The following is a 20,300-nucleotide window of genomic DNA, read 5'->3' on the forward strand; positions in this document are numbered from 1 at the left end:
ACAGAGGCTCGGAGGGTTTGTGCTCATATTCATCATTCAAAAAACTATCAAAAGTTCGTTCGGGTATGTATCGTATGTACTCAGCAGCAGCATTGACTGCGAAGCCGGCCGTTGTCGGTTGTCCTCTTGTCTAAACCTGTATAACCCAAAAGTCATGTTGACAATAAATTGGCAGGGGGTGGTCTTGCACCCCCTGCATCGGCGCGTGATAATCATATAACTCGTAACTGCTGGGCTTTGTCCGTTTCCAAGGGGAGAAGCTATTCATATACCCCTGATAGGTAGACGTGTCATCGAAAGGACTTTAGGGACTTGTGCGCGAGTGGAGACGTCCCTGACCCCGAAGGTCCAGTTGTCCCTGGGGCGCGCCCGTTGTCTCGGGGTCTTCCGCCTCGCAGGTTGGGTGTGTTGGCACAAAAGGCACAAATATAGATGGATGGGACCGTTCGGTGCGTGATGCTGACACATTGGCCATGCACGTACATCTCGCATGATTCACTAATTGGTTTCCTTTAGCATGCATGCTTGGATATCGATCGGGACGAGAAGGGAGTCCTTGAAGATGACGGAATACGCACCATTGAATTAGCAAATCGTCTCGGCCGGCTTCGGCCCTGTTGCAAACACAACGGACGCCGCGGGTCGTCCTATCGTTCGTCGGCGTCGGTAGGCTCGACTCGCTCATGGTCGTTGGCGATGTGGAAGGATGGCTGGGATAGTGACTCGGAACAAAGCGCTTCGGTTTTGAGCTGGATTGCTTCTGCCTCGTCTCCCGTAGCTTTCGGAGCTCGCTCAGCGCGTCGCCCGAAGCCTTGTGCGTCGGGGTCAAATCATTCACCACCGTCTCCCCGTCACTGTCGCCCGCCTCCTGGGATCCCCCATGAAAACTAGTGTATGACGTGGTGCTACGTTCGCTCATGCTTCGTTGCGAGTTGTGGAAGGGATGAACCGTCGTCGGTTTCCGAGGGTCTGGAAGCGCAAATGACGTATTCCTGCTGGGAATAATGATGGGTTCATCATCCGTCGACGACGAGTCGTCATCCGACGAGTTCCACTGTTGACGACTGGTTACAGAATACGAACTGTGCCGTTTAGAAGGGGTCGGCGAAGGTTCATCCACCACAACCACCGTCGTTTCTACCCGCGCACGACCATTGGCATCAATCATGAAGGTCGCCTGCGTCCTCATCTCCGGGCCCGTTGTTTCCGGGATTGAGGACAGACTCGACAGCCGGTGGTGATGATTACTTTTGGACGGCGACGACCTCCCACTCGGTCGTTGAGGCTGCGAAATGACAGGCTTGTTGGCATTAACGCCCGCATGGCTTACCAGCTGAGACCGCGGCCGGGGCGCGAGCGGAGGCAAAGATGGCCGGCTCGCCGTTTTCTTTCCCCTGCTTTCGCTAAAGCTCCGAGAGAGTCCGGGACGGCCGGTTTCCTTGACCGGAGAGCTTGCCGAAGTCCGATCTTGCTTTCTCGGAGTCGGATCCTTTGCGCTGGCCGAACGGCGTAACTCAGCCCGCCCAGTGGCTTTCGACGTGGATGGTCCCCGACTGGTCATCTGGCTGCCGTGCGCCGTCGCTGGGTTCTGGTTCGGCACCGGCACGGGCTGGTTGAAGGAGGGGGCTTCCATGTTTGCCGACTGAGGCCGGCTGAACAGGAGCCCCGGGTTCACCGCACCGCCTGCGTCGGCCATCCCGAAGGGGTCATCGATAGGAGTGGGATAACTGGCCGCGAACATGGAATGGTCCGCGGAAGAAGTCACGAGCATCGACATGGGCGGCTGAGAACCAAGGTTGGCTTGATGGGCGGCGGCAGACGCATCCCCGTGTCCGTCCATGCCGCCTTGGCCCTGCAAGAGTTGGTTGGTTCCTGCCCAGTCCACGGGCCCCGGAGCCTGATGAGGTGTCGGAGGCTGGAAGACGCCGCCGCCGTTGGCGCCGAAGTCGATGTCCATCCCGGCAAGGCCAGGGTCCGTATCCCAGAACGATCGCTGGGCGCCATACGGAGGTGCAGCCGGAGCCGACAGAGGGTAGCCAAACATGTCACCTTGCGCCGTTACGAAGCCACCCATGCCCTGTTGTTGGGCAGACGCCATAAAGTGCGCCTGCTGGCCATAGTCCTGGTCATTTTGCATGGCAATGGTGTCAAGCTTGGGCGCAAGCTTACGCTCACCCTTGCGGGCTGAGGGAGGAGGGGTCGCTGTTTGCCCTTGCGGTTCTGTGACAATCGCAACGCGGCGAAGTTTCTTCGCAGACCGGTCGATGGATTCCGCGGCTTGGCTAGCGGCGTCTGAGTGATCAAACGTCGGGGTTGTCAATGGGGTCGGGGATGAACGTAGGACTTTGGACGGCTCGACAGGAGGCAACGAGAGGCTGGGGTTGGGCGAGTGCTCGTTCCCATGGACGGCGACTCCGAGGCCGATTCCGTCGATGGACAAGGGCCGTTTCTGACCCGGGCCACCGAGATATGGGGTTGAAGGACCAAAATCGGGGAAGGGGATCCGAGAGCCTCTCAGATTTCCCGGGGTCGCGTTGAAGACGGAGTATTCCTCGGCAAAACGAGGTGTCCACCCGCTCGACTCGTCGAAACGTCCCTGGCCGTGCTTGGGTGTTTCCAAATTGGGGCTTGGCAAGGTGGCGGATATCGGGGTTCGTTTAGGTGTAGGAGGTTGAGCGGTTGAATCACCAAAACTGCGAAATTATATCAGCACCACAACTATTCCCGGGACGCAGGAACCTGGGCGCATTGGACCAAGAATAGGAACGGGCGAACCTGGAACCTAGCGGATCCGCACTCATAGCAGACTGAACTCTGTTTCAAAGCTGTATCCCGGGTCGCGGCATGAGATTAAGCAAGTCGTGTAAACGAATCGGCACAGTTGTATGTACGTCAAGAGCACGTCGAGTCGCAGGTGGGGAGGCAATCGGTCCGGACGGTAACCGGGAGCGCAAATACGGGGAGGGAGATGCCGACTCGGGGGGCGTAGTCGTCTTGTCGGAAAGCCCAGATCGGCGCTTAATGATTCGGTTTTGTGTCGTCAAGGCGAGCAATCGTTCACCTGGTCAAGAGAGAGCCGGTCAGTCAACGGCATTTTCTGGCGGCGGGGCTCGGGACGGATGGAGACGAAGCGGAGCTGATAACGAACCTCGACACGACGGCGGGGCAAGAAACTGAACTGAATTGGTGAAGTTGTCGGTGGAAGATGGTATTCAGTCGCAACAACGCCAACGTCGCTGGTCCACGGGGCAGAGTTGATGGTCAATCGCTGGGGGCTGAAAGTCCTGTAGTACGGCTGGGTCTGTGCTGGGCGAACGGCAGTCGGAAGCGCTGGGCGGGCGGCACGGTAGAGATAGTCAGGTACGGCCTGTGTTGTATTACCATGCACCTATCGTATCGCGTACCAGCTCGTCAAGTTTGGGTTTGGAGGTGCGTAGGGTGACACAAGTGCTGAAGGTGTTGAGGCGAATCTAATGCCTGACGGCCGGCGGCAAGCAAGACAAATCCAACGGCCGCACGAGACCTGGTTTGTGTCGTGCGTGCAGCTTGTGTGGTTGTCCCTGATGAAATGGAGGCGGCTAAAGGAGTTCACTGCAGTCAGGCAGTCGGGAACAGTGGCTGGTGCCGGTTGTGTGAGAGAGAAGGTGGGGGTCGTTGGAAGACCAGAGGATTTCGACCCTTCGACGCGGCGGGGGGGAATTCACGTTGGTCAGGGACGGCCGTGAATTCCAACGCCGAGAGGGATGCGGGTTGGGAGGTTTGCAGCAAGGAATGCCCGTAAATTATTCGCCGAGCTGTCATCCACAGGACGATGGAGAGCTGCCATTGAAAGAGCAGTGAGCTTCACAGGGGGGTAGGTAGCTCGGGCCCGTCTCCGCCCCTTCGGATTCACCCGTATTAGGCAATCGTCTCTCCTACAGAATATGGGACGGAGCGAGACTGTTGCATCGAATCCTTGGAACTGCATGTCATGAAATTCAAGAAGAGCGGTGCGACGGTGTCGGAAGCTGGGATCTCGCCTCTCTCACCACTTCCTAACCTCAGTTGGTGTTTCCCCGTTGCTTTCTCGGGGACTCACCGAACCCACCAAGACCCCATCTCGGTCTCGAATCCCAAAACAAACTGCCGGTCAAGTCTAGCCTCGGCGAGTCCAACGATTGCTCGACTGTTGAACGTGATAGATGAGTCAAAAAAGCCCTCCCTCTCAACAGGAGCTCTGGGAGGCAGCAGTTCCAATCAGCGGGCCAGACTGGTGGGGGAGGTTTGGTGCAGTGCAAGGGCGACGCTGGAAACCAGGCTGCAATGTCGAATGAACCTTGGAAGCCGTTTTTGGCGGGAAGCCACCGGCAGGGCCTGGACGGTCCACACTCGATGTGCCTTCGCACGTGCTGAGCCAATGATAACGATGGAGTGGAGTGAACCTCTTGCCCTTGTCGCCTGAGCACAGAAGCAGCCTTGTCAATTCGAGAAGTCACATTCCCGAAATGGACCGAGTTTCCATTGATTCATGATTTCTCAGTTACGAGTTCTGACTTTATCATGATGTCTCAAGTGACATCGACTTCGAGATTGCGGCCTGCATGCGCCAGCATTTGCTCCCGCCCACGATCGGATATCTGCGTCGGAGGAATCCCCCTTGCTGCACGAAAAGGAGCCTGCATGAGAAGCACCACACTGCCAGCAAACGGGATCAGTCGAGGTGGGTCAAGAAGCTGACGGCTTTCTGCACCTCTTGGGGGCAACCAATTCACGTTGCAGGAGAAGGAAATTGAGCAAGCCGTCCGGACCGGCCTTGACTTGTCTGCACAGCAGATCTGGGGTTGACCTGTAGCATCTCGGGGGTTCCTGCGTCAATGCAACACGGAGATTTGGCGCCGCCTTCCATGCACAAGCGCAGTTGTGTTCAGCTCGGCTTTTAAGTTGAACGATGCGTCGCTCATCCCGAGGGACTCGAAAGTAACAACCTCTCAGTGATGAGGATGAGCCGGGGGGTAACAATTACCAATTGGGTATCAATTGAGGACCGAGGGCCACAGAATTGGCCCTCTTGCCGCTCGCTGGGCCAGGAAACCCGAAAATAGCCTCCAGGGACCACCTCGAGCGTCTCGAAGAAGCTCTGAATGTTCTCGTCCGAGATGTGTCGTGAATCCCCACAACGACTGGCCAGGGCCAGCCGAGATCCGCTGGGTCAGGCTTGATTGGCGGGGAATTGAGCCAGTGAGGGTTCAACCACCCCTCCAGTGGGGGCTGACGGGCGAGCGAAGACCTCTCTGCACGTTCCCTTCTCACCCGACGGAAGTCACCAAAGCTGATCATCCGACATGATCGCCCCCGATCGTTCGAGCGAACCAACAGGGCAGAAGAACTAGTGAGGCCGATCACGAGAGCCCAGCCGTCTGCATGGCGTCTCCTCTTTGACCGCCCCTGCATCGAGTGCTGAGGAACACGAGTGACATCTCAGTGCCGAACACCGTTCTAAAAAAAAAAAAACCCGTCCGGATTACACCGAACGATGAGAACGTTCGAACGAAATGTTTTTGATGTACGAATACGGCTGTTTTTACCTGGGCCTTGAATCCACGACCAGCCCACTCTTCGAGGTCAGCCACAGGAGACGTGGCAGAGGACGAAGTATCGCCGGTTATGCAAGCACTTAAACATCCCTGCCACCAGGCTCCGTAGGGCAGAGACGAGAATTTCTTTTCTCGGTCATCGGGAACCAAATGGCGTTGCCGAGTCAGCCACGCCGATGTTCTGAGCCAGGGGTGGACACATGTAATCCCGTCTCGAGTCGAATTGCTGGAATGTCAAGAGGGCAAACAGACATCCCTCCCGAGACGCCGACATCCCTTCTTCACAAGTGAGATCAAAACGACCGGTCACGCCGGTGTCCTTCAGAGCACGCCTCTCGAACTACCTAGGTTGAACCTAAATAGAGGGAGTGGGGGCCAAAAAGGGCGATTCGCTCCGCGAGCTCATCTAAGCGCTTCCAGTAAATCGGAACCACCGCGTGGCAAAGAGCTCGGGTCGATATATGCCCGTAAAAAGCTGGGTTGATGCTGGAGTGTCGAGAGAACGAGCCGTGTTTTGATCGCAATTTCAGGATGTGACCTAACTACCTTCCCACCCCATCGACTCTTAGTCGGCTATTCGCCTCTCCTGGGGATATGAGGCGGTGGTTTTGGAGAACTATCGAGTTGTCTAAGTGTGTGTGTTAGTTGGAGCCGCTGGAGCAGGCTATTGACTCCAAGAACTTATGACACGCAATTGTCTTTTAAGACGACATTTATGATCACCGAGAACAAAGTCAGGCATCAGGTGCTTGTGAAGCGCAGAAAACAATCTTCCATTTTCCTCCACCGCGACTACCTAGTCCAACCAGATTTCCTTCCTCCCAGTGTTCCCTCGCCCACCAACCTCGACAACAACCCCCCATTTCCCATTCCCATCTCGCGTTTTCCTCCTCTTATTTGCCAGGGGTATCAACAAAGGTTCGTCATCATGACCAACCCACCGATCATAACCTTCCCATCCCAGACCGAGACTATCTATCTACCTAAACTAATAAACTAGCTAACGCTGTGATTAAGGGGTTTTGTTTCCAAATGAGGGGAGAGAAGCGAAACTAAACAGTTTGGTGAAGGAGTGCAAGAACTGGAGTGACAAGTGATGAAAAGAAGGAGAAAAGTGAAATAGCAAGAGAAATCGCAACATGAAATGGAAAAGGGACGAACCGGATGAAGGAAAGCAGGGATGAAAGAAAAACAAAGATATACGAGAAAATAAACACGAATCAATCTGTTTGTCGACTTGGAATTAGACTCCCCCGTCTGCGACACCGAAGCAGAAGGAGGAATGAAGAACGAAGCACGAGGAAAAAAATGAGACAGGAAAAAAAAAGAAGAAAGATTCATCCCGCCGCCACCCCCTTCCGGTAGTACCGGCCCAGTCTATCTGATATGATACGAAAAAAAGTGACATCCCCAAGCAGAAGCCTGAATCATCATCCTCATCAGCAAATTCAGGTTCGGTTTCTGGCCCTTACAAGAAGGGGAAAGAAGATGTTTGGTATCCGGTCATAACGGCATCATAACTTTTTTTTGTGCCTTTTCCCGCCCTCCGGTTGATTTGATATTGATCTTTAAAAGGTCAAGTAGGAATAAAAGTGAAGAGACCAGTCTTGTGATACGAAGCGAAAGTTTTGGATCAGATCATGTTCGGGAACCCGTCCACCCCAGGGATGGGCCCAACGGGGCTCATGAGGGAGGAGCGCGGCGGCGGCGGCGGCGCTGTGGACATTTGAGTGTGCAGCTGCGGCGGCAGGGCCCGGGCACGGGGCATGGGCGGAGGCTGGAGCTGGATGTGCGGCTGTTGTTGCAGTTGTTGGGACGGCAGGGGCGGATGCGGCTGTTGCTGGTGGTTCTGGCGTCCTTGGGACAGCGGCCGCTGCTGAGCTGGCTGCTGCTGCTGCTGCTGCTGCTGTTGCTGCTGTTGCTGCTGTTGCTGCTGTTGCTGCTGTTGCTGCTGAGGCGGAGGCTGTAGGGGCATCGGGGTCGACAACTGAGACTTGGCCGGCGTCGGCGTACCGGCGGCGGAGATAGCGGGCGCCATCTGCGGTGTGACCGGCTCGACCCGCGGCTTGGCCATGTTCGACGCCGCCAGCGCGCGTGTGTTGCTGCTCTCCCTCCTGCGCTTGGGCGCGTCCTTGATTTTGGGGTGGGTGTGGCACTGGATAAAAGAGTTAGTGGGTGTGTTTTACAAGGCGTATTTAGGGAGCGATCTTACCTTGTAGGCGTGCCTAAACCACGTCGTTCCCTTCTTCTTACTGCTTACTAGCGCAATCCACTCATTGCAACTTCCGCAGAGGCCCTCCCACACATCGGGATTACCATCCATGCGCCTCGTCTCCTGCGGCTCCTGGAAGGGGTTGCCCGTGGCGGCGCTGATACCGTGCGTGAAGCTCTTGTCGTACCAGAAAGCCGAGTTCTTGAGCACCAGCCACCGGCCCGGCTTGCAGATACCACACCAGCCTTCCCGCTTGTTGCCGTGTCCTCGCACCCACCTTGGCGTGTACAGGTCACCTTCGAATCTGAGCTCCTGTTCGTGGGGTGTGAGGTCCGGGTCGGCGGGGTTCATGTCCTCGGGTGGTGGGGGAATCTGTTCTTCGTGTAGCGAGGCGTACAAGTCAGGCGGGTCCGAGAGGTCAGCGTAATGGCTGTGAAGCGAGTGCGGATCGGCGTTGCTCTGGAGCATCCTGAAGAGTCCGTGAGAAAGCAGCGGAGGAGGAGTCTCAAATTGATGGTGGTGCGTTTCAGGATGGAAGGTATGAGACGGCAGCTGGGTTGGTAGGAGCATGCTGTTGCGTTGGAAGGCCGGTGCGTTATTGTAAAGGTACGGATGCTGCTGTGCGGCTTGCAGGTTCCCGAAGCTCAATGGCAGCTGGCCTTGGGCAACCGTGGGCGAAGAGTGGCGCGACGACAGGCGGGCGTGCATATTGAACGCATCGTGCGGGTGGTGGTACACGAAAGGGGACGGTCGCCGGTTGGACGCGGTACCGTAGGACCCAGTAGACCATCTCTTGTTCCTCGCGCTCTCGACCGAATAGGGCGCAGCGCGCACGCCCGGCCGCGGCGACGGCGAGGCTCTTCCCCTGCTCTGGGTCCGTACCAACTCCGACCGGCTTTGCGGCGTCATTCTCGGCGAAGCGACAGGCGACAGCTGGGTCGACGAGATCATGGACGTTCGGTTGGATGGCGGGGGGTAGTCGGAAGTGAGCGAGGGAGCGTCTGAGAGCGCGGTCGAGAAATCGTCGTAGGAAGCCATTTCTGACAAGCCACCGGTGGTCGACACGGTAAAAGAGGAACCAGACATTCTGCGCGGGTTTATTCCGTCGAACGCCATCGCGTCGCTGTCCATGGGAGGGCCGGAGGTCCTAAGATCGAGGATCGGAATCGCCTCGTCGGTCGTGTAGGCCTGCCCTATCATATCGGAATCGAAACCGGGAATCCCAAGGCTACCGTCACATGGTTTCTGTGCCCACGCATCTGGCGGAAGGGTTAGCCCCTCGATGGCCCCATGCCGGTCGAGGTACTCACTGCTATCCATGGTGGTGGTGGTGGGGTAAAAGTCTTGGTGAACGGAGATGGGCCTGGATGACATGGCGTCGCTTGTCGGGTGCTGCATTTGCAATGCCGTCGAGTCCCACGCCGGAAGGCCTTCGAACCCTTCCCCAACGCAGAACGAAAAGCCCTCGTGAATCGTAGCGGGCCGCGGCCTCATGCTTTGAGAAGCCGGCGCCCCCCATACTGCATGCGATGCTGCCATCGAATCCGTCCTAGGCGGTAGCGTGGTATTCCCGTTCATGGCGAGGACGGGAGCTGGATGAAGCGGCGCGGTCTCTCCGCCGTACTTGGTGCCGGGCTCGTTGAAGGTGAAGGAAGGTATCTGTGTTTCGTGCCGTCTATAACATGCATGTAAGTGTTGTGTTCCTTGGTAAGGAGAGCGGCAAGCAATGAGTGAAGGCGTACAGATGGCCCTGAGTCGAGTCCATGACTACGCGACTGTAGGTAAAAGAGTGTGCTGGGAATCTATCGATCGGAAGTTGAATCGTCTGGGGGAGGGTTAGCATGAATATCCGGGACCAAACCGAACCATGGTGCTCGAGGGGCCCGCTAGGGGGATCCACCGCGCCAGCGTATCGTGTGTCATCAGACTCCAGTAGGGCGCTCTTGTAACTTACCGGGATCTTATAACACGCGCGATGTCCGGGCTCTGGGCATCAGACGTCCGGTCAGCTGTAGCAGATGAGTGTGTGTTGTTGTGTGTCGGTTGGAAGCCGGAATGTGTGCGACGATGGGTAGTAAGGAGTGGCGAAATGGTGTGAATGAATGGAGGGCCGCTGGATGGACCGAAGAGCTGGGAGGGCCGATGGCTAGGTGTTGGGAGGAAGAGTAAAAGACAAGGAATGCCAACCGAGGTATCGGAGGAGTGGTGGGAAAAGGAACGTGATGGGCTGGATGAGGGAAAGGCTCCTCGTCAAACAGCAGTCCACAGCTGGTGCCCGTCCGGGGTACGCGGAAGAGAACCGGCTCTTGGTATATTATAGACCAGAGGCTGATATTTCAGGGGCTGCAGAATTTGTTAAAGGAGCGACTATGGGACAACCAGTGTGAACTTCCGTGGGTGGGACGAGGCGAAAGGAACAAAAGAGGCCCGGATGACGGGGCGGCGTAGGACCCTGGGGTATAAGAGAGAAACTACCGCGAACCGGGAGTCCAGGCTCGGGGACCGGGGGGTGGGAGTGGAGGAGAGAGGGGGGGGGGGCAACGCAGTTACGGCTCAACAGGGTCGGGTTCAGAACACCGGTAGGAGCTAAGCCGGATTTTCCTGCTACAAACCTGACTGACGTCTGTGAGGTTGAGGTCACTTGGGGTGTGCGAGAATCTTCTTGGCCCGGCTCCCAGGGGACCAGGTGCAGGGATCATGAAAGACAGAGTCGGGATGGGCTGGCAAGGGCGAGCAGGGGGTAGGGTAGCATCCGTCCGCAGATGACGGGGTAGCTGGAGACATGAGAAGACCAGGCTTAAAAATATTCTGCCTCTTCCAGATCGAGGGGCCTGGACATCAGGCCGAATGGGCTGCTCGCAGATGCCCAAGATCTGAACCCAATCTACAGCAGATCCGAAGGGCAGACCTGATGGGCAGCCAGGGAGCCACAACGGAAGCTTGTTACCGTGTATAGGGAGGGTCGGGCTGCGCAGGCCCAGGTATGACAAGACGGGGAAGGGAGGGAGGTGGTTTGGCGGGGCCAAAATAGAACAAACGAAGAAGAGAAGAAGCGATATCGTTTGTTCAGAAACCGGTACCTGACTGCGGCACGACACAATCCACTCAGACGAGACGAAGGGGGTGAATGAGAGGGAGCTAAACCCGGCCGGGAGCGGGGCCCGTCGAGGCTGAGGCTGGGCAGGGCGGCCCCGGGGGAAAGACAGCGGGGGAGGAGGTGGCTTGTCTCACCTCATGCGTCCCGAGAGCGAAGGGCGAGGTGGCAACGTGGGAAGACTCCGAAAGAGATGGTGGGGGCAGAAAATAGAAGAGTAAGAAACGGGCGATGAGGTGCACATCAGCCCAAAACCACAGACCTCATGTGTTCGCAAACCGCCGCCCAAGGCCTACACCATCATAAGATCTCACGGCTTGTGCGGCTTGTGCGGCTTGTTTGACACGGCCAAGGCGATCGAGCAGTTAACCTGGCACGCAAGACCGGTGATTCCCGCATCGCGAATCCGGCCTCGGTTCTTCCAATGGGTTGCAGCCGCCGCGAGATGGTCGCAACGGAAACGTCGTTTTTAGTCAAGGCCGGCCCTGGCTCGGCACCGAAGATCACGGTTGAGCATGTTTGGCGCCAGCATCGGGCGCTGTTTTGGCATGGGCGATCCGGATCTCATTCAGGGACACTCCTGTTTTCGCCTTGCCCCAGATCCCCACATGATGTGCGGCTTTGGCTGTGAATCCAGACCCGGCCGGGTCTGAAGATCTGGGCAGACAGATTCCGAGGAAGTCTTGGGGGCTGCAGGATCAGGTGCCGCTGAACCGTCAAACTTCTGTCCCTCTCGACACTTTGGGCCACAAGGAGTCAAGCTTGCGAATTTGGATGATACACTACATTTTGGGTGCGGGTGAGGCGCGATGTTGCAGCCTGTCAGTCCATGTCTCTGGGTAAGTAACCTCACTGTTTGCCCGGTGCCATCGATCGAGGAGGGCCAGCTTCAGTGGCTGTGAATGGGCGGGCTGGCGGGCTGACGGGTCGGGGCGGGCAACAAATAGCGAGGGATGACCAACAAGAGGCCGTGCGCAGGGCATCCCAAGCCCAACACAGCAGATTGGTGAAGGGCGGAATGCGATGATGGTTCTGGGATAGTGGAAATGGACAGTTGGCAGTTTGGGGATTTCTGAATTTCCCACCTAATTGACCCCACAGCCAGGGCAGGTACGTGCGACCTCGCGGAAATGTGGCTGCCTAAACTCGATGAATCGGATTCCGCAAGGGGGTTTTGAAATCATGACTGGTCTCCTCCGAAGAAAAAAAAGACAAAAAAGATGGTGGTGGTGGCGGTGGTGGTGAAAGCGATGGTATCCGGAACGCGGTCGAAAAAAGCGAGCGATGTCGTTGGAGAGGAAGACGCGAGTCACGGCAGGGGTTGCAGACGTTTGAGGTCGACGTTGCAGCGGGCTTCGGGCGCGTCGTGATTCGCCACCAAAAGGGGAATCTGCTGCAAGGTTGGTTCCACGGACCCGAAGTCCGCGGCTTGTGGGTCTCATGGGTCTGCGGGAAAGCACGACAGGGTGGGTCAGAGCAGCTTCATCAGCGGGGTCAAGCAGGGGTCATCCGTCTCAGATTTGTCGCAGAGGCGGGACCAATGCTACCTCCACAACTGCACTTCGTCTCGCCATCGAGCCATCGAGCCATTCATCCCAAAAGTCAGCAAGGGAGCAAAGCCCCTCGTCTCTTCTTTCAAGATCCAGATCGCAACTCTCCGAAGGGTAGGTTACGCAGTTTACGTGGTTACGTGCTGCTGACAACCTGCGCTGCCGAGCTAGCCCCCGCCATAAGCTCCGGAGATAATCAAGGCCGAGAGCAAAGAATTGGAATACCCAATCCTTGGGTGATGAGAAACTACAAGTACAATTCAAAAACCTCCATGATACCCATCTCAAATCATCATCGGATGGTTCCTTCTCCCGATGGCATGCTCGGCGTGTCATGGACCACAAACAGAAAAAGCTGAAATTGAGGAGGATGATGGGGGCGTTTGGTGACGTTTGGTCAGGTTGCGGGAGCGAAACCCCACAACCCCTTCATCGTCAGCATACCCAGTCGCTCGATGTTTGGGCGTCGTATCGGGGTGACATGAACCATTTTGGGGTGCATCTCGAAACCACTCATCCGTTCCTGATTCGTTCCCCGCTATCCTTCTCCGTTTTACTCTAATGAGTTTCTCGTTTCGTCAAACTACACAGCCTACGCTAACTACCTGCAGCGTTCCTTGATCTCAAGATGGAAAGATTCGATTTTCAATGTGCAGGTTTCCTCTCCGAAACGATCCGACCTTGCCACTCGCTCCGCCGGCTGTTGTTCGTTTTGTCCCCCTGCTATGGATCCCGATTGCTCACCCTGCTATCTCCTCCACATCGACCCGAGCATCCCCTCTTATATGATCACTTCTTAAGGTCCGGAGGTCATGGGTAACCTGGCTTGGTAGCCCTAGCGGTAGATATCATCGACCTATAGGGCTGGCCGGCGGGCAACGCCTTTGTAAGCCAGGCTGCGAGGTCACCGCTCGACCGAGCTTCGACCTGGCCGCAAGCAGCCCCCAGCCCATCAGCAACACGGGGATTGTGCTTCTTTCGCCCGTCTTTGGTAACGAGTCAGCCCGTACATACCTCTGCACTTTCCTCGATACTCGGCTTGTGTCGATTGACCGCGCCAATCTCGGATCTCCTCGCTGCCCTGCTGCTGCAGTGCTCGGACGCCCCCTTCCACGCAGCTTCCATAACATATTCCGTGCAGGGCCCAGCCCAACCTGACTGGCCACCCCTGCTCCCTTGCTGCCTTGATCGGTTTTCGGCGAGCCCGGCAACCCAGCCTGGCGCTCGGCGACCTGTTCGCGTATCGGAGGTGACAACTGTAACCGAACGCCGCCGGAGATCAGACATGTTTTCATAGTTTTGCATGACAACGCCCGCCGCTTTGGGAAATTATCGTGCCTTTTAGCCGTCCTTTCCACGGCCTATACGTCGGCTCTTATGGAGATCCCGGAGCCAATGATGGCGCGATCTTGTTCCAACAGGAAGAGGCCGCCTGATCGAGCTCTTCCTGGACGGAGCCCTGTGTGCCGGCGTGCTGGACCATGCTCGTCTGCCCATCTGCGGGGCAGCTGTGGGATGTGGCTTGCGTGGACGCCGCGACGCCGGGCCTCGGCGGGCACCTATCACGGGACTCAGTAGGGATGTACCCAGCGGCGGAGGGAGATCCGAGGCGGGGGAGGGAGGAAAGATAACCTCATAACCAACCGCTCGAAGGCCGTAGAGGGGCAAAGAGGGGTGAGAGTGGCAAAAAAGAAAAAGCACAAGATATCCTATCCTTGAGTCTTGACCAGTTGGCGTTGATGACTGTGGCTGGCTGGGTCGTCGTGTTCTGCTCTCATGGGGCCGCGACGCTTGCTTTACTGTCTGGTGTTGACCAGCTTAACCCCACAACCCGTCTGCCCCGAGGCCATCCATTCCGTAGCTCTGACTCACTCGCAGGACGCGTGGGCTGTCCTCAACCGCTGGCTGAGCTGTGGAAGTCTAGCCGAGATGCCGAGTTGGGCGTGTGCCTCCTCACCACGACTGACATACGCACTTCACTTTACACGGCCAAGTCTCAGCCCGGGGCATTCCCTCCCCCTCCCCCTCTCCCGGCCACTCGGGGACCTGACTCGGGCTTCCCAGCAAACTCAAATCCGGGGCCGGGATTCCCCCGCTATGCCAACCATTTGTAAACCTGATCCCTCGGCGAGGGAATTGATGACAGAAGGATTTGTCTGAGGTTGAGCCGGCACAGATTGAGCCAACCGAGGCGTGGGGCCAGCTGTGCCTCTCAGAGACGGGACGAGAGGCACTTGGTTCCCTTATTAGCGCAGGGGCACGGTCGTGTAAGAACCCAGAAGCGCGGGTGAGCAGCAACGCCGCGCTGAGCCGCAGAGGGCTGTCCCTGAGAGGGGGGACGTGGCGAAGCTAGCTGGAGATCCTCCCGTCTGGGCGTTAATGCCTGGGTCTTGGGGTGGCGACGAGTCCGATGGAGTGGGAGAGCCTGGTCGGCGCCGGGATCTGAACTGCAGCCCTGTTGAGTTTACAGGCCATGGTACCTTCAATCCCAGTGGGCGGTATTATTGCTGCGGTAACAATTATTCAAGAAACTAACATGGTTGAACGATGGATCTGAAGAAGGTGACTATACTACTCCATGCTCAGACCTTCATTAGGTTGTATTTACCCCATCCCAAAAAACTATAAATCCTTTCCGGGTCCTACACCGTTCTCTGGTGCTCTTGGTTGGTGACACACTTAGAAAACTAGGGCTTTCGGGAACAATACTGCGTAGACGCCCGCAAGACTAGCGGGTTGAAGACACAGCGAATCTTGCTATGATCGTTTGTGTAAGTGGGTGGGATTGGTTCCATAACCAGCCCTACCAAGTAATCCACCGCCTCGACTTCCTCGAACTCAACTCCATTGCTATGCAGCATACCCGTGCCGGGCACCCAACATCGAATCGAATGCCACTCCAGGATGGGATAACAGCTTCGGCTATCCACACCTCAAACTCCATCTCTTGAATCCTCTCTCTCTCTCTCTAGTCGTCCCCTCCACCAGTCCTCCCACCCACATCGAAGTTCTCCTCACACCCACGCCTATTTACTCCCCTCATTAATCCTCCTCCAAACCTCGCTCTCCGCCGCCGACAGCCTCTCCCCCGCCGCCTTGGCAAGCTTCATCGCCGACCCCAAAAAACCCTCCTCATCATCCCCATCCCCCTCCCCGCCCCGCCCGGACTGGTGGTACGCCGTCGGCGGCGGCGGCGCATACCCCGACGCAGACGCGTTCTGCTGATACCCCGCCGGCCCCGACATCGAGCCCATACCACCACCACCACCACCACCGCCGCCGCCTAAGCTACCCAACCCCACCCCTGAAGCCGCCGACCCCGGGCCGTAGTTGCTGCTCGTTCCGCGCTGGTTGTACCCCGTCTGCGGTGGCGGGATGCCCATCTGGGGCAGCGGCGGCGGCGGGTAGCCTGTTGTTGTGCTGGCGCTGGCGCTCGGGGGCTGGGTCGGCGCGGCGGTCGGTGCCGGGGGTGCGGCGCCTGCGCCTGCGCGGGGCGGGGGTGGGACGGAGGACGTCGCGGTTGGGAGGCCGGTGGCTTCGGGGAGGCGCGGGACTGCGCCTGGTTGTGGGGGAGGCGGGCCTTGTTGTTGTTGGGAGGGGGTGGTTCGTGTTGGGGGTGGGTTGGGAGAGGGTTGGTATGGTGAGGTTGTGGTGGTGGTAGTTGTGTGGGCTGGGGGGTTGTTGTTGGGGGGTTCGGCTGGGGCGGCGGTTTGCGGGGTTGCGCCGGAGGCTTTGGCGGCGTTGATGGGGGATTTAGTGTAGACTTGGATGGGAGCCATCGTGAGTGTTCTTTGAATGAATGTAGGATCGGATCTAGTTGTATTGACGGTGACAATGATGGCTTTGGAGGGGAGTTGGTGAGCTGCGAACGTAGTTCAAGAGGTGGAATATGTGTCAAAGGAAGTTCTGGCCCTCTTTTGCAGACTTCCGGTACGATATTGCGCCGATGCCCGCTCCTTCTTTCGAATGAATTACCCAAGGTCACAAGGTGTTCGGTGTTCGTTTGCTGACTGCCTGCCGCTGCTAGCATGCCCGTGGTGTAAGTGGCGACGTCATTGGCAGGTGATCTCAAAGCTTTGCCAGCTGTAATTCACGTTCCATCCAATTTTCCCTCCTTCAACAGAGGCCCAGAAAAACCGAATGTACTACCTAGGTAGCTTAGGTAATGAAGAGATGCTTACAATCACAAAATAATCTCAGGCCTTCTTCAGCTGGCATTCTTTGCCTCATTTCTTTGAGAGAATGCCCCAAACCAGCGTTGCGAGACTGTGAACCTGCCAAGGATATGCCAAGTGCATTAGTTGTGAAATGGGTTTAGTGGCTTGGCTCACTGCCTGCCGGTCGCAGGGGGACTCGTGAACGTTGCGGGACGATCTCGAGTTGGAGAGTTGAGCTGATGCGTATCAACAAATCCGGTGCAGGGCCAGAAACTGGCGGCACACGGTGAACGAAAATCAATACCTTCTTTCAAAGGTCCCACAAACGGGAACCCGATTCCACATACAGCCGAACACACACCAATTCCCTTACCATCCGGTCGAGAAAATAAACCGAGTTTCCTCAACACCACGAATATTGGTCCTCCAAAACGCGGGACCAACTTTTCCCACCGCCCTGCATCTCGACGTGCCGACAATTCCATCGCCCGCGGTCGCGCATTCACGTTAAACATATCCATCTTTATCTGGCGTAACTGCGACAGGCGCGCACAAAGATGGTGGGCAAAGTCAGCGACCGCGTCCTCCTTCGGGAAGGTTAGTGTTCCCCTAGACATCCCCCAAAGAAGGCCACCCATTTGTTGTTCGCTGTAAAGAGTCATTGCTAACCGGCATTTGTTAGGGCTCGAGCGAACCGACAATGGCATGAAGCAAACCAGCTGGCCCGATGTGCCTCCAATCAACCAAAAGAACTACTATACGTAAGAGCTCGTTGTCTGGTCGGGGATGGCGAAGAGGGACTGACAAAGGCCCCCAGGGACTATATGAAGCGCGATGACCAGTTCCTCTCCTTCCGACTACAGAACGAGGCGAATAGAGACCGGCTGGTCCAGACTGCAAAGGACCGAGACCGCGCCATGAACACCGCCAATGCCAACAACGAAGTCCCCCTTCCGGTCGACGATCTTCAGGGGGAGGATGGACCGGCCCCTTCGGCGAGCTTTATGGATCCCTCGAAAATTATTGTAATACACCCAGGGAGCCAGAACCTGCGCATCGGGTTTGCCAGCGACGCCCTCCCGAAGACGGTCCCCATGACCCTCGCCACCAAGTACCCCCAGACCGAATCCGAGATGCACGAGGCGCTACCGCGGCGCCAGTTCGAGGGCAGGACAGTGGACCAACAACACGGCGAGGAGTGGTCTAAGAAGTACCAAAAGATGTCCAATGACCTCAAGGTCGACATGCGCGCCAACAAGCGCAAGGTGCTTCCCAACTCGAAGGACCTGGTGGTTAACTTCAACCGGCGGACCGAGCCCGAGATCATCTCCCAACACAACGACCCTCTGCAGATCGAGTGGACGGATATCGAAGCCCCCCGGGAAACCGAGTCGTCCTCGTCCGTATTCATTGGGCAACAAGCCCTGCGCGTGCCCGACGACTCGGACCCCAAGTTCAAGCTGTGGTGGCCGATTCAACATGGCTGGCTGAACGAGGACGACTACCCGACGAGGGCACACCTGTTCAACGACCTAGAGACTTTGCTTGACCGGACCTTTCGATGGGAGCTGGGTCTCAAGCGGAAGGCAGACTGGAAGCAGTACAGCTGCGTCATCATCATCCCGGACCTCTACGACAAGCGTTATGTCGAGCTGCTGCTGCACCTTTGCATCGAGCTCTTCGAATTCGGTCGCGTCTCCTTCATCCAGGAGAGCATAGGCGCGACCTTCGGCGCGGGATACACACAAGCTTGTGTGGTGGATGTCGGTGCGCAAAAGACGTCCATCGCCTGCGTGGAAGACGGTCTCTGCATCGAGGATTCGAGGATCAACCTCAAGTTTGGCGGGTTCGACGTCACCGAGACCTTCGTCAAGATGATGCTCTACGACAGCTTCCCATACCAGGAGATCAACCTTCGTCGACGGTACGATTTCTTGCTGGCCGAGGAACTCAAGATCAAGTACTGCACCCTCTCGCAGGCCAACATCTCGGTCCAAAACTTCGATTTCCACCTGCGCGCACCGAATCAGCCGACGCGCAAGTATCATTTCAAGTTCTACGACGAGGTTATCCTCTCACCCATGGGCTTTTATGATCCCTCAACATTCGACAACTCCACCAAGCTCCGCGGTCGACGGAAACTAATGGACCGCTCGTATAACGCCTACGACGTCGAGGTTCCTGACGACCCGGCCTCGGCCGCCCAGCTCGCCATCCTTGCCCTTATCCAACCCTCCGTCACAACGACGACAACAACAGCAACAGCGACCGCCAGCTTTGCCGGTGCACCAGACATGGCTACCCCCAGCAAAGAGCGCACCCAGCCCTTCAACTTCCTCTCCCAGAACGGCAACGCCACCGGCACACCGGGCACCTCCAAAGCCCCCTCCCCAGCCCCCGACGGCGCCAGCACTCCCGTGCCGGTCCCCTACGTCTTCGGCTCCTCCCGCGACCTCAACGGCGGGAGCCCAGCGCCGAGCGCCCGCAACGGCGGCACGCCCGCGCCGGCCAACGGCACCTCCGTCCTGCCGGGGACCTCCTTCGACGGCGCGGCGGGGCAATCCCAGCCGCAGGTGCAGCAGCGGTCCGCCAAGTCGCTCGCCATCGAGCGCGACTCGGTGCTGCCGCTGGCGCCGCTCGACATCGCCATCATGACGTCGATCCAGAACGCGGCCAAGGGCGACGAGAAGAAGGTGCGCGAGCTGCTCGGCAGCATCATGGTGGTGGGCGGCGGCGCCAAGATCGCCCACTTCGCCCCCTTCCTCGAGGAGAAGCTCAAGCTGCGCCGCCCCGACCTCGCCGACCGCATCCTGGTCAGCCGCAGCGCCCGCGAGATGGACGAGCAGGTTGTTGTGTGGAAGGGCGCGAGTGTGTTTGCGAAGCTACCGACTAATGATTCGTGGATTAGCGGGTTTGAGTACAAGATGCTGGGCGCGAGGGTGGTGTATCATAAGGTGCTTTGGCAGTATTAGGGCTGGGGGTGGGGTGATGGATAGGTGGGAGGGGGGAAGGGGGTTGGGAGTTTGGGGTTCGTGGCGTTACTGTGAGGTACCTGTCTCCTGGGTCCTAGGAAATGCGAATGAATAACGGTTTCATTTTTCTATTTGGGGGCTCTCTCAAATGTGCCTTGTACTTCCATAGATTCCACCTCGGTTGAGTATCTCCTGGACTGAGAGCCATAGGCCATAAAATTACTTCTAGAGCATCTTGACTTCCTCTTTACCTGTCTCTCAACCTGCCCGTTGCCGCCCGTGTATTCACATTGGGGTTTTTAAAAAAAGAAAGAAAGCAAGGAAGGAAACACCAGAAATCAGGACCGACCGCAAGGTCCTGGTGCATCCCCGCAACGACAACACGGCCATCCGGCGGACGGGGCGGGGCACTCGCCGGGCAGGCCCACCCAAAGACGGGGAAGCTCCGCCTGTGTGGAGGGGTTACTCCTGTTTCACCAATCAACTTGGTGGGGTCCTGTACTAAGGAAGGAGGTCTTCAGCTGTTGAGGTTGAGCTGTGCCGTGGTTTTGGAGGCCTGACTTGCCCGACTTGGACTTGTGCACGCGACTGATTTCACCTGATTTTAACGTGCTCTGACCCAGATCACAGGCAGGAAAATAAAACCCGGCGTTACTTGCAACATCGCCGGCACCCGATACTCTCTCTCAACCACTTGCTAGTTGCTACTGACCTCTTAGGAGCCAACTCATCTTACACCGCT

General features: G+C 57.3%; 4 protein-coding genes across 4 annotated transcripts; 1 reads left to right on the top strand and 3 right to left on the bottom strand.

Moving 5' to 3' along the window:
- Positions 1-255: 255 nt before the first annotated feature.
- Positions 256-3,180, bottom strand: B0H64DRAFT_161318 (uncharacterized protein). Its single transcript, XM_062798600.1, has 4 exons — positions 3,149-3,180; positions 2,776-3,061; positions 579-2,693; positions 256-498 (listed from the first exon to the last, which is right to left on the bottom strand). Exons 2-4 carry the CDS (start codon positions 2,799-2,801, stop codon positions 291-293), a joined length of 2,349 nt encoding a protein of 782 aa, XP_062659527.1. The 5' UTR covers positions 2,802-3,061; positions 3,149-3,180; the 3' UTR covers positions 256-290.
- A 4,026-nt stretch (positions 3,181-7,206) lies between these two features.
- On the bottom strand, positions 7,207-9,550 carry B0H64DRAFT_374161 (uncharacterized protein; the record flags this gene model as incomplete). Its single annotated transcript, XM_062802315.1, has 3 exons — positions 7,207-7,728; positions 7,786-9,460; positions 9,528-9,550. 3 exons carry the CDS (start codon positions 9,548-9,550, stop codon positions 7,207-7,209), a joined length of 2,220 nt encoding a protein of 739 aa, XP_062659528.1.
- Positions 9,551-15,418: 5,868 nt separating this feature from the next.
- B0H64DRAFT_161419 (uncharacterized protein) lies at positions 15,419-16,676 on the bottom strand. The gene has a single exon (XM_062798602.1). It carries the CDS (start codon positions 16,206-16,208, stop codon positions 15,456-15,458), a length of 753 nt encoding a protein of 250 aa, XP_062659529.1. The 5' UTR covers positions 16,209-16,676; the 3' UTR covers positions 15,419-15,455.
- On the top strand, positions 16,659-19,603 carry B0H64DRAFT_161413 (ARP8-like protein). The gene is made up of 3 exons (XM_062798601.1): positions 16,659-17,183; positions 17,269-17,347; positions 17,404-19,603. The coding sequence occupies exons 1-3, from the start codon at positions 17,144-17,146 to the stop codon at positions 19,556-19,558; spliced, it is 2,274 nt and encodes a 757-aa protein (XP_062659530.1). The 5' UTR covers positions 16,659-17,143; the 3' UTR covers positions 19,559-19,603.
- Positions 19,604-20,300: the final 697 nt, after the last annotated feature.

This window comes from Chaetomium fimeti (genome assembly GCF_033439085.1).
Source record: "Chaetomium fimeti strain CBS 168.71 chromosome Unknown B0H64scaffold_4, whole genome shotgun sequence".
NCBI lineage: Eukaryota > Fungi > Ascomycota > Sordariomycetes > Sordariales > Chaetomiaceae > Chaetomium > Chaetomium fimeti.

Excerpts from the sequence above, each read along its gene's own strand:
- B0H64DRAFT_161318 (XM_062798600.1), bottom strand. The coding sequence starts at position 2,801 with ATGAGTGCGGATCCGCTAGGTTCCAG. Across the intron at positions 2,694-2,775 it reads GCGGATCCGCTAGGTTCCAG|TTTTGGTGATTCAACCGCTC; the intron begins GTTCGCCCGTTC and ends ATAATTTCGCAG. Across the intron at positions 499-578 it reads GACGATTTGCTAATTCAATG|TGAATCATGCGAGATGTACG; the intron begins GTGCGTATTCCG and ends GAAACCAATTAG.
- B0H64DRAFT_161419 (XM_062798602.1), bottom strand. The coding sequence starts at position 16,208 with ATGGCTCCCATCCAAGTCTACACTAAATCCCCCATCAACGCCGCCAAA.
- B0H64DRAFT_161413 (XM_062798601.1), top strand. The coding sequence starts at position 17,144 with ATGGTGGGCAAAGTCAGCGACCGCGTCCTCCTTCGGGAAG. Across the intron at positions 17,184-17,268 it reads CCGCGTCCTCCTTCGGGAAG|GGCTCGAGCGAACCGACAAT; the intron begins GTTAGTGTTCCC and ends GGCATTTGTTAG. Across the intron at positions 17,348-17,403 it reads AACCAAAAGAACTACTATAC|GGACTATATGAAGCGCGATG; the intron begins GTAAGAGCTCGT and ends AAAGGCCCCCAG.